The 14,925-nt window shown below is 42.4% G+C and overlaps 3 protein-coding genes across 3 annotated transcripts in view; all 3 read right to left on the minus strand.

The window, feature by feature from the left end:
* Positions 1-164: 164 nt before the first annotated feature.
* htr6 (5-hydroxytryptamine (serotonin) receptor 6) lies at positions 165-4,841 on the minus strand. The gene is made up of 3 exons (XM_030055628.1): positions 3,813-4,841; positions 2,012-2,146; positions 165-521 (listed from the first exon to the last, which is right to left on the minus strand). Exons 1-3 carry the CDS (start codon positions 4,716-4,718, stop codon positions 165-167), a joined length of 1,398 nt encoding a protein of 465 aa, XP_029911488.1. The 5' UTR covers positions 4,719-4,841.
* Positions 4,842-6,345: 1,504 nt separating this feature from the next.
* On the minus strand, positions 6,346-8,300 carry micos10 (mitochondrial contact site and cristae organizing system subunit 10). Its single transcript, XM_030055627.1, has 4 exons — positions 8,166-8,300; positions 7,200-7,247; positions 6,710-6,816; positions 6,346-6,572 (listed from the first exon to the last, which is right to left on the minus strand). Exons 1-4 carry the CDS (start codon positions 8,227-8,229, stop codon positions 6,564-6,566), a joined length of 228 nt encoding a protein of 75 aa, XP_029911487.1. The 5' UTR covers positions 8,230-8,300; the 3' UTR covers positions 6,346-6,563.
* A 1,105-nt stretch (positions 8,301-9,405) lies between these two features.
* sike1 (suppressor of IKBKE 1) overlaps positions 9,406-14,925 on the minus strand; it is a 6,953-nt gene continuing 1,433 nt past the window's right edge. The window contains exons 2-5 of the mRNA XM_030055626.1: positions 12,822-12,927; positions 12,575-12,717; positions 11,544-11,657; positions 9,406-10,627 (exon numbers count right to left, since the gene is read on the minus strand). Of these exons, the coding sequence (XP_029911486.1) occupies positions 10,487-10,627; positions 11,544-11,657; positions 12,575-12,717; positions 12,822-12,927 (504 nt within the window). The 3' untranslated portion in view covers positions 9,406-10,486. The remainder of the gene's footprint in view (positions 10,628-11,543; positions 11,658-12,574; positions 12,718-12,821; positions 12,928-14,925) is intronic.

Here is a 14,925-nt window from a genome sequence, read left to right on the forward strand (position 1 = left end):
AGATTTCTCCCTCCTTTATCTCACATCAACCTCTTAAATTGTGGTGAGTAACTCATAAATCCTTATCTTTCAACAGTTCTCTTTAATCAAATGTCCACCTTGCGTCCTGACTTGTGAAACAGCATCTCAGTTGACTTTCTTTGCCCGGCTGTTGCATCCAACACCTAGTCCAGCGTGTCCACCTGATTAGGCAGAAGCAAAGGCAGCTCCATCCCAGCATGCTCGGCATCCAACAGGTTGACAGCATCGGTGGCAGTGACAGGGGGATGGGCGGGATCGGAGGCCAGCAGTGAATGGGGATCGCTGGCGATGTTGGGCTCCCCTGAGTTGCGGAGGGAGAGGGAGAGCGCCGGCGAAGGTCTTCTGGGAGAGCGAGAGGAACAGCAGGGCAAGAGCTTCCCCAGAGCTCGCTTGAAGTCTCTCATGAACAGGGGGTAGATGATGGGGTTCATGGTACTGTTGCAGTAGCCCAGCCAGGTGATGGCATCAAAGAGCGCAAGAGGGACACACTCACACACCGCCTGATAGAAGACAGCAAAGAGAATGGTTTGTATTCACCCTTTAAAACCTGAGCAAATGTATTTCTTTCAAAAATAGTAGAAATACTAGTTTTAAAAAAGTTTAAAAAAGAAGAAACATTAATGCTAGAAAATACTTTAAAAAAAATGTCATAAAAATGCCAAGAAAACTGTTTTCTGAGAAAAAAAAAAAAACTCAATTTCTGAGATTAAAGGTGTATTTGCAAGAAAAAGCTCAAATTTGTTAGAAAAAAACTTGAAGATTCTGAGGCTATAAAGTCTCAAATTTATGGGAAAAAAAAACTTTTACTTTTTGTTCAAGGAAGCAAATGGCTTGTTTTTGTGAGGTTGGATCAGCCTCACACTGCAGTCGCTGCTGCTCGCCGTATATCAGGCTCGATCACCTCATCAAATTCTACTAATTCTACTTTTTTCTTGTAAATATAACTTTAATCTCGGAAGTGGAGTTTGTATCTCTGAATATTACACCCCTCCCCTGGCCCTTGTAATTTTTTTCTTGTTATGATGGCTCTAGTATGCAGGCATATTATCCCATAATAGATTTTGTAAATCTATTTGTATGTTTGAATTGCCGATGTGGAACAGAATCATCAGGTTGAGTAGAGAGGGACAACGAAGGAGGAGACAGCTGTTAGAGGAGAGTTTCCAATACTACTGAGATGAGACAGGGAGGCGGTGGGAATGGGTAAGGAAGGGGAGGGGTGCATTCACACACCACATTGACTGTGAAAAGGAAGGAGAGCGCAGATAGTCAAGTCTCTGTGCTCTGCGCTCTGCAGTAGAGAAGTGAGGGGGCACAGATGGGAAATCAGAATGACTGGATCATTGAAAGCATGAAAAGCACGACAAGTGTAATTACCAATTTAGATTAAGCTGTTTTACATTTATTTACTCGTGAAGATGTACCTCTTTCGTGGCCTTACATGTTTTTGACCGTTCATTTTGTGATTAATGAGTTTATCTTCTGTCTAATCAAATCAAAACTAGAATACCTGACCTCAGTTATAAATGCTAATTTGATGTGTTGTTTTCTTGTCTTGAAATTACTCAGCCACCCAGTCTATTTCCTCATTGGATAGCTTAGCCAGGAAATGACGCCAAGGCTGGACAATGCTAAAATAGACTGGTATCCAAGTCTCTTGATTCTCCCCATTTATTTCACACTCTTTCAGTGGCCAACCACACAACACCACTGCTGCACAAATATACTAGAGTGTGAAAATTGGCAAACCTCCCTCTGAATCACAGAGCTATATGAGATAGGGATTCCAAATGAGGCAAGTAACAACCTCAAAGTGATGAAGTAAATGCCATCTATGGTGAGGAGAGAACAATGTGTTGGCATTTGTGAAATGTTATTTCTTTCCGAACCAACACGGAGCAGTTATGACTGTCTGAAACTACAAGTTAAATTCCACTGCACCACAGCTCCATGTCTCCGTGTCGAGTCTGTTTCTGTTGCACGTACTGACCTGAGCCATGTTGGTGATGAAAAATGGGAGCCATGTGCTGAAAAACAGACCCAGCAGGACTCCCAGTGTCAGACTGGCCTTGAGAGCCCTCCGACCCTGTCTGTGAGCCAGACGACGCTCACTGTTCACTGACAGCTGTGGACAGTATAGCACACCAAGTAATAAACAGTTAATTACAGAAATATTGGCACATCACCCACTGATTGATAAGGTAACTTCTAATTCCTATGCCCTAGACTGGTATTTTTTCAAGATTTTTGGCATGAGACAGCTATTCCAAGACCTTTGGCATGGCCTCCTTGACCATTTTAGGGTTAGGTGTTTGATGTACCAGCCATAGCGTTTTTAAACATGACTTCTAATTATTACTGGCTCTTTGCTACAGCCCAATAATAAAGCTTCCAAGTATAATTTCATAAAAAGAATACCTTTCCCCCACCTTTGCAGCCAGTGAATGTGAGCACTCTAACTCTTCTCCTTAAGATGCTCATTTCAGAGGTTTCCATTTTGATTTAAAATGAATCTCACTGCTCGTCATTTTTATTGGAAATATGAGTCACCTCTCTGCTCTTCTCTTCCCTTCTTCCCGAGAGAGTTAAGGTCAGTATTAAAAATGCCAGTCTCTTAAGGTCTAACATCTTGTTCATTTGGCGATGTGACAAGACTCACTGCAGACAGACACACAAACACTTCAGTAGATTTTTACTGTCCCACAGATTTTCATCATGGTTTAACCGCTCCTGTCGGTTTTTACTTTGCCTTCCAAATGCTTTGATTCTTATTTCAGTCTCTTAAATCCTCTTTCAGTTAATGGCCACACTCCAGTTCTTTTCATCCCACTGGATTAACAATAACAACTGACAAAAGCTATAAAGGCAAGCAGACCTCTTTGTAAAAGGGAAGACTTGTTCCTCCTTTCATGACCAAATCATCCATAACTTAGGGTGACATTTTAAACGTAGACAAATGGTAAGGACCATCCCAGTAATTTCGAATGTTTGGTCTGTTTACTACAGTTTACCCACATTTTACATTGCAAAAAACACGCATTATTAATTTTAGGTTGAAACAGCCACCACCTTATAATGTTGTGCTTCTGCAGCTGACAAAGTCATCCACAATCACAAACCACACAACTGATAATTTGCTGTGTAAAGCGAGCGTTCCCCGGAGACTATTTTCTCTGGTGGAGGCACCGCTTTACTCCACACAATTTCAAGTCATCAAAACACAACAGTTCTGCTGCTTTTAGGAAAACTCATAGGGAGGACTTTATTACAGCAATGAAAACTAGCGCAAAGAAAGTTTGAAGTCTCTGAAAGTTCATTTTCATATTTTAGTAGAATGAACGGAAACCAATAGCTGGATAAAAGAGAGGAGAAATGATATCGGAGCTCTAAAATATGACTGACTGCTTTGGGAGAAGCGTAGCAGAAAGGTGAAGTTTTATATTTTGTAGATCCTACGGAAAACATGTAAAATCACCAGCATCCTGTAAGTCCTGTAAGAGAATGGTGAGGGATGCTGCTACAAAGAGTGCAAAGAAAATCACAAGAATAAAGTTGTCGTTTTTAAATATTATAATAAATGGGGATCTCAGTGCTATACTTTTCTATTTGTGCACTGACATGCCCGCCGACCTAACATATTTTTCCTCTTAAAGGGGCAATCTGCTGTTTCTGCATTAACACCATTGGTTGTAGTATTTCAGTGACACGCTGAGAAAAACCTCACTCCTACTTTGAGCATCCTCATACTTGCTCTAGCCTTGTTAATTTACGCTTTCCTCACTCTTCCTTACCGGTACGTTGCGAGATACAGGAGGCTCCTGGTGACTGTAGTCGTCTGCATCCTGGTGTCCTACAGCAGCCCCGGGTGAAGGAGGCCGGGACGGCTCCCCAAGAGAGTGATGTGGATACGGTGGGTGGCTGAGTGCTGCCACCCTCCTCGCCTGCCGCCGGGCTGCCAGGAGGATCCGACAGTAGGTGAAGCAGATGGCACTGGAAGGCAGAAAGAAGGTGAGGACAGAGGCCACGAGAGCAAAGGGCAGGGTGACCCGCAGGCGGCACTGGAAGGAAAGGCCCCCAGAGGGTGACAGCTGAAAGTAGGATGCTGGGTGCAGTGTGTCAGAATAGGAGCTGATGTTGGCACTGCTGACCCCATGGCCTAAGCTGTGCCATTTCATCTCAATGGGCAGGAAGGAGGCGAGCGCTGCCAGCCCCCAAGCAGCCCCCACCAGAAGCAAGGCCCTGGGTGGGGTCATTCTCTGCTTGTAGCGCAGTGGCGAGATGATGAGGAGGTAACGGTCCAGGCTGATCACACACAGGTTGAGGATGGAGGCGCTGCAGCACATGACATCAAAGCAGAGCCACACGGGGCAGAAGCCGGGCCACAGCACCCAGGCCCCGCACAGCACGTTGAGCATGGCCGGGGGCATGACCACCAGCGCCACCATGAGGTCCGACAGGAACAGCGACACCAGGAAGCAGTTTGAGGTGCAGCGCAGAGAGCGATGGGCGAACACCAAGGCGATGAGCAGCATGTTGCCACAGGCTGTCAAAAGGATGATGCCAGTCAGCATGAACGCCAGCAACCACGGGCCGCTGCCACTGATGTTCCAGGCACTAGAGGTGGGAGAGCTGCTGTTAGTGACGGCCTCAAGACCTGCCCTGGCTCCATCCAAGCCAGGCAAGGGAGAGTTATCCATGGTGCTGACAGCACTCTGCGTCTTCTTTAAGGGTGTGAAAGGCACCACCAAATGTTACAGACTGATTCCAGCCAGAGCAGACGCCGCTCTCAGATCAGGGAGAATGTGAAAGAAAGAGAAGCCGCTCAGGTCTTGTGTTGAGAAGCCATCCACTCCTGTGCCTGTCCCCATGGGTCATAAGAGCCATCTCCCTGTGATTGGAATACCTCCTGGTCCCGTCCACCTTTTCCCTCCGCCGCCACTACTACAGCGAACAAAATTACAAACACAGTTTCCTCCATCTCTCCATCCTGCCAAGCACGTCCCTGTTTCATCCACAGCTAAGAGCCCGAGTGAGCCATTCGGTGGCTGACAGTGGGTTTCAGAGCAGCATGTCACGACGATGACAGTCACTGGGGGAGGGAAAACAGAGAGGTAGGCTTCGACCAGGCATACAAGAGCAGTGCCAGTGAGAGAGAGAAACCACTGAAGATGCGGAGGACCAGTTCTCAGAATTCTGCCTCACCTCGCAGAAGTGGCACAGAGCAACTTCCGCAGGCTCCTTTGCTGCACTGGAACCACACCATCTTTCACAAGTCCTTTAATTCTGGGAAACAGCCTAGATGGCTTGTGTATCGACGGAGGGGGGGGGGGGCAGAAATGAACAAATACAACTGTGCAGCTCTCATTTGTAAGCAAGGCTCTGCTCACAAGTGCTTTACAGGTATTATGGTTGTTGTAACGCCGTCATTAGATCCCTCGTTCTTGTTAATCCCTGTGTCGGCCACTCCAGCTCGCCTCCCAGCCAGGGCGCACAGCTTCTGAGAGGGAGCGTGTCAAAGCATTGAGCTGTTAATGCATAACCATGCACAATCACAGCCAAGAAATGCTAATTCTACATAATAAGAACTAGTGTGGGTGGTTTTTTCCCATGTTTGATCATGGTTACTATTGGTATACAACCAATACAGTATTTTTGTATTGCATTTAAAACAACTTCATTCTCTTAAAAGTTGGGCCAATATGTTAAAGGGTTTTCTCTGATGTTGTAAAGTTTCCTTGTACGTGTGCAATTAAGGATCTAGTGAGTATTTAAAGCACTGCAGATTCTAATACAGGCTCTTTTAAGGGATTCTTGTTTTTTGTACTAGTGGAAAGTCATTTTTAATTGACAGCATGAATAGACAGATAGTAAATAAGTAATATATAAACCTCCAAGCACCAGGCAGAGGTACATGAGTGAAAATCAGAATGAAAGAACTGAAGGTTACTTAACCTCAACAGTGTTACCATGACTCATTTATTTACAATTAGCTAAGTTAAGTAGTTGTGTAGCAGTTACCAGACAGCAACGCAGTCATTTCACCTGGCTCTTGTGCTGTTTAAGCTAAAGAAGACTGTGATATGAAAATTTGGGCTTTGAATAATGACACACACAAAAGGCCTAAGATAAAATCAAGGTTTACTGGAAAATTGTGTTTTGCATATGTATGCAGACCCAGGCACCTCTGTGACAGGGCTAATTATTCACCTCCCACTAACAGCACTTGACTGCGAAATAATGAACTTTGTAAAGATGAAATCTTGAGGAGTCACATACTTTTATAGTTATGTCACATATTCAACTTGCAAATAAATGACCAGCTCATTGTTGTTTTGTCCTCATAATTATTTTATTAAACAAACACAGACTGTCCTGTTCAGGCACATACAAAGCATACTGAACGATACAGGGAAGGGACTGTCCAACAGCAAGACAAATCTAATGCCAAATACTGAAAGTGCTCAATCCCCCCCCAAAAAAGAAAAAAATAAAACAGGTCAACAAAAATAAAATAAAAAAGACAGTCCCTCGATGACATGCAGTTATTGCTCCTGTTGAAGAAGACAAACAGGAATCAGTTACAGAAGCTCTTGATCTCCAAAAACAGTGACATAGTTGTTATTCTAATTTGAAGTTTTTTTTCTTTGGTCTTTTTGAATAGAATAAACAAACATGAAAACCAACCAACCTTCATGCTTCTGTGCAGTAAATAATGTGATCTCAGGTCATTCTGACAGTTGGAGTATGCCATGCCGAGTCCCGTTCCCAAGCCAAATGAAATCGGCCATGTGTGTCCTACAAATGAAACGTGTATTTAATCTCCTTCCAGACAAGAGAGCAAAAAGCACTTGTGGAAAAACCCCTTTTCCACTCTAATCGGTGACATTTTTGTTTGAACTTAAATGCCAAGTCCTGATGGTCGTTTTTGTGGCAGGTATGACAACAAAAAAGCTCAATCAACTGTATTTATAGACGAATGAATGTGTTCTACAAGACGAGGATGTGTTTTTACTTTTATGAGAAAAGGTTTTCATTGATTGGCAGAGGGAGATGTGTAGTCCTAGATGGTGCAGTGGCTGGCCACACAGAGAATGGCATCCAGCCCTGCATCACCTAACAGGGACCTAAGAGTTATAAAGGTTAGCAGGCAGTGGAGCATCAAGTCCCAAAGTACTCACGTTTGAAGAACACAACAGAAAACACGACTCCTAACCCGAGGCCAGCACCTGGAAAAGGAGAGCAAACATTTAAAAATGAAGGCGGTGTAACATCATACCAGTGTAGATTTCTCTGATTCATACAGTAGGATAGTGGGGAGGAAGAATGATGTTTCCCCCGTTAGTTTTTCTCTGTGCAGATCCATTCACAACTGTGTAAAGAAACAGTCAAAACACGCCTTCTCTGAAACATGAGCCAACCCCGCGCGCTGCTCTTTGCCTCAACTTTAACGGGGGAAAACGCCTAACCAGGCTCCATTTTTAAAAAATGGCAATTTCAATCTACCTTGCTTTTAGGCACATTTAAACATCCTATGTCACGTGATTTCAGACTGAAAATAAATCCGGGGACAAGCGGCTCGATTCGGCAGAGCAGTGACTCAGTAAGCAGTGCTTAGTTTGAATGTAAGCTCCTCTAGGTTTGGCTCTCAGTGGTCGCTGCCGCCCATAGTCTAACGTTGTCCTGATGGGGAACACTCTAAAAGTTCAACCTGTGTCATTAAAAAAACAAACAAAAAAACAGAACAAACAAAAAAACACTTTACTTCGTTTTCTGGGTAATGTGAACTTTACCGTTAAAAAATAAACAGTAAAATGTCACACCAGGCAACGTTAATAATTTAGATACCATGATGATGAGTAATGTTAGAGCATAAAATAGCGGGGTTGCAGTCCTGAATCAAGCTGCATGCTGTTACTGCAACAAACCGAAGCCACGGTTTACCTGTCAGGACAGCAAGGTAACTTAAGGTTACTCCATTTGATAGACCATTCAGTCGTCCTTTACCAGACCTCTGAATGGCTAGCTAGTTAGCTTCTCTCCCAAGTCAATGACAGCAGTGGACTAGCGTGAAGACAGCAGCTTATCTGGTGGCTGTCTCACGTCCTTGTTGTGTCGTTACACGCACATGATGTTGGACTATTTACCGACTTTGACGGCACAGTCTGCGAGGCACCGGTCCCACTTTTTCCCCAGCTCCTTCTCAGACATGCCGGACGTTAGCTTGAGGCTAGCTACAAATGTCAAATGCAGGTCTGCTGCTGCCTTCAGGGACAGTAGGAAATGTGACGTTTACGACTTTGAGCGCATAAGAACGACCCATCAGACATAATTACGATATCAGGATCAAAGGTCCTTTACTGTTACTGCATAAGGTACAAGCGAAACTGAGTAGCAGTCCCCCTGACGGTATATTCACACATAATTGTCATTAAAAATAGAAAGAGTTCAAACTAACTAAAAAAATAAAATATTATCAAATCAAATCAAATCAAATTTTATTTATATAGCACCTTTCATACATAAAACAAATGCAACACAAAGTGCTTTACATTAAAATACATACAACCCTAATCCCCCACCCCCTCATACTCACCCACACACGCACACACACACAAGTACAACATATTTCACACATGCATACACTCCAGGCATACACCCCACCACGCCCCAGCCCACCCCAACCCCACCAAAGATAGAATAAAATATTAAAAACTAATGACTAAGAGTTAAACTAAAGAACTATTTAAGGTTCAATATGAAAATTTAAAATACATACGTAAAAATACATGTTTTCTGTAACCTGTTATAACAAGACATACACAGTATAATTAGAAATGGTACACGTTAATAGCAGCGATTGGGGGATTGCAATGGCCCTGTGTACAGCAGTGAGGTCCTATGCACAGAAGTATACATGCAAATGATAAAAAATACGATACGAACAGTTATGGTCAAAATAAAGTTTTAAGCATCTGAAATAAGCAAAAAAATATTTCACTTTATGTTATTGCACTAATGCTATAAGTAATGCAACACAATATTAAACTGTGCAACTAGTTATCTAAAATTACACATCAGCTTCCAAAAAACAAATATTATAAAATGATAAATTTTTGCTAGCGAATGAAATTCGGAGCACCTGAACAGCAGTAGAAATGTGTATGAAATGTATAGAAATTAGTAGAAACAGGACGTTACGAAGGGTCCTTGAAGGCATCTAATGTTACTACCAATGAAAAGCTCGCGATATGTCCGGCACGGAGAACAATGTCGCCATCAAGCGGTAAGATAATAATATTCTCAAGAAGCAGGGCGACTTTGCATTATCATTCATCTACATTGTACATAAATGTAATAAATAAAAAGCTCCCAGTGACGCACAACTTCATAATGCAATTTTATTTTAAAGTTTCTGAATGAAATTTAATTGACACAAATCAATATAGTGTCATGGAATTTATTACAGCATGTTCACCTTATCAACACTGATTTCCTGAGATGACATTACAACTTCAAACTACATACAGTGCCCAAATGTTTGCTATTTATTCGACAAAAAAAGTTGGCATACTCTGGCAAACTGTGGTTACCATAAATTAAGTAAAAACATGTCACCAGTTGGGATACTCGATTACCCTGCATCCAAATCTGAAAACTAGAAAACTGGTGTTAGACACACGTTATCAAAGTACTGAACATGGAAAACATGTTACATATGAACTCTACAAACAGATTTCCACAAAACGTATCAAATACATAAAATTATAGACATTTACATAAAAAATAATCCACTGTCACTCCTCAACAGACAAGTGAGACTGACTTATTGATGTCAAACAGCCAATAGTCGTCTTGGTGCCAGAGTGAGTGTAAGGCTTGCATTCCACCTTCTCCTTTAAAATGATGCACACTCAGAGCCGAGCTTCCACTGGACTTCTACTGAAGTCACAGCAGGGCTGATTATGAGCATTTTACACAAGTGTGTGTGTGAGTGTGTGTGTGCGTGTGAACAGAAGAGGGACACCAAAGAGGTAGAAACTGTGTCCTTAAAAGCAAGTGTGTGCTTCTCTGGCCAAAAAAAATGGGGGAAAAAATGTTCCCACCCCTTCAGTACAATGAAAAAAATCCTATCCTGTGTGAAACATAGCTTTTTATTCTTAACTTCGGTTGAAATATCTTTTTGGCGCTATACACCTCGTCAATCGACATAGTCTAGCTGGAATTCACTCCAGGCACATAAAACACGTAGAAAAACTTCGGCTACAACGGCTATCATTCAGATATCTGCAGGAAGACGCTTCCAGTCTCCAGAATGACACATTTAAGTGGCCTGTACTGCAAAAAAAAAAAAAGTATATATATATATTGCAATGCTGTGGTTTGGCTGAATCCCAGCTTATGTTGAAAAGAAAGGTGGAGGAACAGAGGTGAAGACCCTGTGTGGTGGTCCTGCTGCGAGCACGGCTCACAGGCTGCTCTGCTCACTGACTGGAGCCTTGCTGGGGAGGTGGTGGTTGTTGTGCTGCTGCTGGCTGCTCTCATCTCTAGCTGCCTTCACCGAGCTCCTGCTGATGGTCATGAGGTCCCGCAGCTCCTTGTTCTCAATCTGTACACCACAGAAAACATAACAATCTTAAAAAAAAAACAAAAAAACAACTAATTTTTGGGTGACATGAGATAAATCTTGTTTCGTGAAGCGGCAAGGAAAAAAAGAAAAAAACATGTCGTCATAAGGAATAATGCCAGCGCCCCTTGGATCAGTCATTACAGGACCATACCAGTGATTTTGAATGTTTGGCCCCTTTTACTACAATTTATCTACATTTTACATCGCAACAAACCATTTTCCAAATCATGCAGGGGTACTAAAGATTTCACAACATATAATCAAAATGCCTTTATTATTATCATTTGAAACACCCACCTTGTAATGTTCTGCTTCTGTGGCTAACAAAGTCATGGCCATTCAGGAACCACAGAACTTATCATTTGGTGTGTAAAGCAAACGTTTCCCTGGGGACTATTTTCTGGTGGATGCCCTATTTCCAGTCATCAAAACACAACAGTGCTATGGCTGGAAGACTAATTGTAATATGAACTAAATTACAATATGGCCAAAAGCTATATCCAAGTCAGATGGGCTTCAGTTTTTTGACAAAGGTAAATGTATTACAAAACATTGTTATAAATAAAGTATGGTGGTGTTACAGACACACCCTAACCCTACGAATTGTATTTTTCAGATGTAAGAAATGTTTGTTTGGTACAGACCACCATGATTTTAATTACACTTCACATGAAAATCACTGGTATGGTCCTTTAACAAGTAAACAGATGATGTAGCACACACGTCCACATGGACATGGTGCACTGCAGACTAACAAATGAACTTTTGTGCCCTGTCTGTTCTTATTCACTACAGTGTCAAAAGGCATTTCCAGAGATTTCTTGGTAGAAAAGCAGACTGGCACATGCAGATAATGTACACATTCTTGCTGAGGCAGGACTACTGGCTGACTCACCTCCAGTTGAGCCAGCCTCTCTCGCACGGAGCAGTAGTGCTGATCATCCACCTGAACTGCTCTCCTCATCACTTGGCCCATCTCACATATCCGCTCCACTTGGCTCTGCACCTCCTGCGTGACAGAGGGCAAGGCAGCATCAGCTAACAGCACCGTGCATGAAATTGTGTACAAAGTTAAAGCTGCACTAGGTCTGTTGGCACACTGGTGACTAGGGATGGGATTCCATTCACTTAAGTACTGCAATTCTTTTCTCCCCATTTTTTTAAAGGTTTGATTCTTGAATTGATTTAAAGTAAAGATACTGGTATTGATATGAAATCTGTTGGTGCCAAACATGTCATGCTTGGTTGTTGGCAAAGCGGCTAAATATCACTCCAAAGTTAGGCTACATTTTGGAAAGGGAAAAACTGGCCTGGCTATTTTCAGCAGGGTGCCTTGACCTCTGACCTCCAGATGTCTGAATGAAAATGGGTTCTCTGGGCAGCCACGGCTCTCCCCTTTCCAGACATGCCCGCCTTCTGCTAATCCCATGCAGTTTGGGCCACAAACCCTGCAGTCAAAATGTGTTCTTGCTCCTATTGTAAAATGGTGTATTTGTGCAGACTGGGGCCTAAACAGTCTTGGAGTTGCATCACTTGGCTTTGACAGGAAAGCTGAGACTCTTGTGGATTCAATGAGCCACATTTGATTCATGTGTGATGATGTTCACCCCCATAGCAGCCAGTTCTTTGTAGTAAGACCATTTTTTAAAAAGTTGACGTCACTGTATAAAATGACCTATAGTGACCTCTACGATAATCACAGCCTCATGAAACTTCACAACCACAAACCAAAGGATACATATCAAATCAGCACCAAACTATCATGACAGTATTGGATCGGTGACCCCAAATGGCAGAGAGCGGTAACTCTTTGAAATGACTGCAGCTTTACTCGGCACTACAGATCTGCTTTACATTTGCTTCAATGCAATCACATCGTCGGAACGACTGAGAGAACATTTGAAGATGGGAGGAAATCCAGTTTACTTTGGCATGGTCCTCGTGGAGGCTGAGCACAGGCTTGGTGTCCAGCTCCTTCTTTGCCATCATGAGCTGGAGCATCTGCTTGCGGTAGCGACCCATGATCAACTCCAGTGCGTACTGGTGCTCCTCAAGGGACAACCATAGCTCTGTGGATGAGACAACAGAGACACGCCGGGGTGGGCATGAACAGAGCAACACAAGAGAGCAGCCAATACGACAAACAACAGATGGGAGTGACTGCTTTTTTTACCTTTATTCTCCTGCTGCAGTTCTTTAATCTGGGTGTTCTCCTGAGTCAGAAGCACGTGAGGCTTGTATTTGGTCAGCTCCTGAATCTCTGCATTCTCCTCCGTGTGCTGAGAGAAGAAAGCAATGAATGCTACTGGATGATGATGACAAAGAATACAGAAACCCATTCCTCCTTTTCATGATTAAGTCATCTACTACCTACAAGGAGATTTCAAAGGTATGACTGCCTTTTTACAGAGACTGCATGGCGCTGTTGCTGGGTGAAAACCATGCATATCCCAAATGACAACTTTTTAGGCACCAAGAAAAAGTCCTTTTCAGCCTGATGACTTTCTTAACCCATAGAGGAGCAGGCAAATCCTTAAATGAGGTTAAAATTTGAAAATCAACAAAAATGGAGATGTATGATTTTCACCCAACACTGATGATGGTGTACTATTTTGAACGGCACAGTATGTGAAAATTCTGAATCGCAACCTTTTTGAAAAACAGATTAGATGATATGGTGTGCAGGAATGTTTCAAGGATATTCTTATGTGAGAGACAGAAACAAGCAGAAAACGACTCCTAATTGCTCATACAGCATAATCCAAGTGTTTCATGATCCAAAAAGCCAAATGAATGCACTGTGAGTCCAAAAGTCCAAGATTCGCGTCATTATTCACCTAGAATTTGAAACAAAAGATTTTGGTGATCATGAGAGAAACATGACGGCACAGAGCTGCTTGGTGCTGCAATAACAGGATGACTAGGCAAATATTATATTAATCTGTCACTGAGACGTTAATACGTTTATTTGTATTTCCAATTTATTGGATCACTCAAGTGTGCTGTACCTATAAAATCTAGTAAGTAATGAAGTAAATATTTGATTCAGGACCCACAGTGCAGTTGCATGGCATCAGAACAACTGGATTATACAGTCTGGAATAATTTGATATCATTTTTGCAACTCAAAAGAAGTTGTTCTGGAGAGGGCTGCTATAGAGCTGCACCAGCTGACTGTCTGTGTGGCACATTACAATTATCACTAGATAGATAGATAGATACTTTATTCATCCCGCAGGAAATTCGCAGTTTTTCAGCAGTATCCACAGATTACAGATTAAATAAATCAATAAAAAAAGATAAAAAATAAAGAATAAGATCTAAGTACAACAGAATAAGATCCGAGTACAACAGAACTATTATTATTGACAAACAGACTTCACCAGTGTTTCAATGGAAGGGTGAGAATTATAGTGACTTTTTAAATTTTGGGGTGAATTATTCCTTTAAGAAAAAACAGTTAAGCCTTCCAGTCAACTTTCAAAGAAATGTTTACAAGGTGCTTTTCAGTGGAAGGCTGGAAAGATGGCTGGCCAACAGGTTTAGTGGTTAACAAACCTTATGAAGAGACGGTGTCATAGCAGACAATGTGACACCACTTTATTCTCTGGGCAAAGAAGGTGACGCCACGCCACACTCCACTCAGTAACCTGCTAATTTAATGTGCACACACCTCACGGAACATGACCTCTGACAAACTGGCAGCGTCTTCAGATGAACTCGGCATAGGACGGATCCAACAAGCAGCATTTCTTTTCTATTAAATCTCTCAGCTTTTAAATTGGCTCTCATTGCTTGCTGAAGCCATTCCCAGTGTAATGTTATTTTAATGGAAGACACATTGCTTAGTGGAAGCATTATATGCTTCACATTTTTGTCAAGAAAAATAATTATGAGACTGTACACTTAAAATAAGACTTTTACGATTCAGTACTACAAGTGAAGGCTGCTGTTAACATGGGCAACATTTTCATGCAACCTGGGTCCATGCAGGCTGTTTTGGAGTTCCAGCCGATGAACTGGGTTTCTGCATAATCGTTTGGAATGTTCCATATAGCTTCAGTGACATAGCAACAGTAAAAATATACAGTTTACAACGTGCAACCCATCTCTCTGAAGACTCACGGTGCAACGTCTGCTTCGTTACGAGAAACACCTCTCTGACACCTGGCCAAGGTAAGTCACTGGTTGAAACTGAGGAACTATGATATGTCATTTATAATCATCAATAGACTTCCCTTTAGGGCCCTCACCAAAGTGAACTATAAGCCTACCTG

This window comes from Myripristis murdjan, chromosome 7 (assembly GCF_902150065.1).
Source record: "Myripristis murdjan chromosome 7, fMyrMur1.1, whole genome shotgun sequence".
NCBI lineage: Eukaryota > Metazoa > Chordata > Actinopteri > Holocentriformes > Holocentridae > Myripristis > Myripristis murdjan.

What these genes read in the sequence shown, in the direction of transcription:
- htr6 (XM_030055628.1), bottom strand. Translation starts at nt 4,718, where the DNA reads ATGGATAACTCTCCCTTGCCTGGCTTGGATGGAGCCAGGGCAGGTCTT. An exon ending in CTGTATCTCGCAACGTACCG is followed by an intron (nt 2,147 to 3,812) that starts GTAAGGAAGAGT and finishes TACTGTCCACAG; the next exon opens with CTGTCAGTGAACAGTGAGCG. An exon ending in TCATCACCAACATGGCTCAG is followed by an intron (nt 522 to 2,011) that starts GTCAGTACGTGC and finishes GTCTTCTATCAG; the next exon opens with GCGGTGTGTGAGTGTGTCCC.
- micos10 (XM_030055627.1), bottom strand. Translation starts at nt 8,229, where the DNA reads ATGTCTGAGAAGGAGCTGGGGAAAAAGTGGGACCGGTGCCTCGCAGAC. An exon ending in AGACTGTGCCGTCAAAGTCG is followed by an intron (nt 7,248 to 8,165) that starts GTAAATAGTCCA and finishes CTCCTTTTCCAG; the next exon opens with GTGCTGGCCTCGGGTTAGGA. An exon ending in TTCTGTTGTGTTCTTCAAAC is followed by an intron (nt 6,817 to 7,199) that starts GTGAGTACTTTG and finishes TTTCATTTGTAG; the next exon opens with GACACACATGGCCGATTTCA.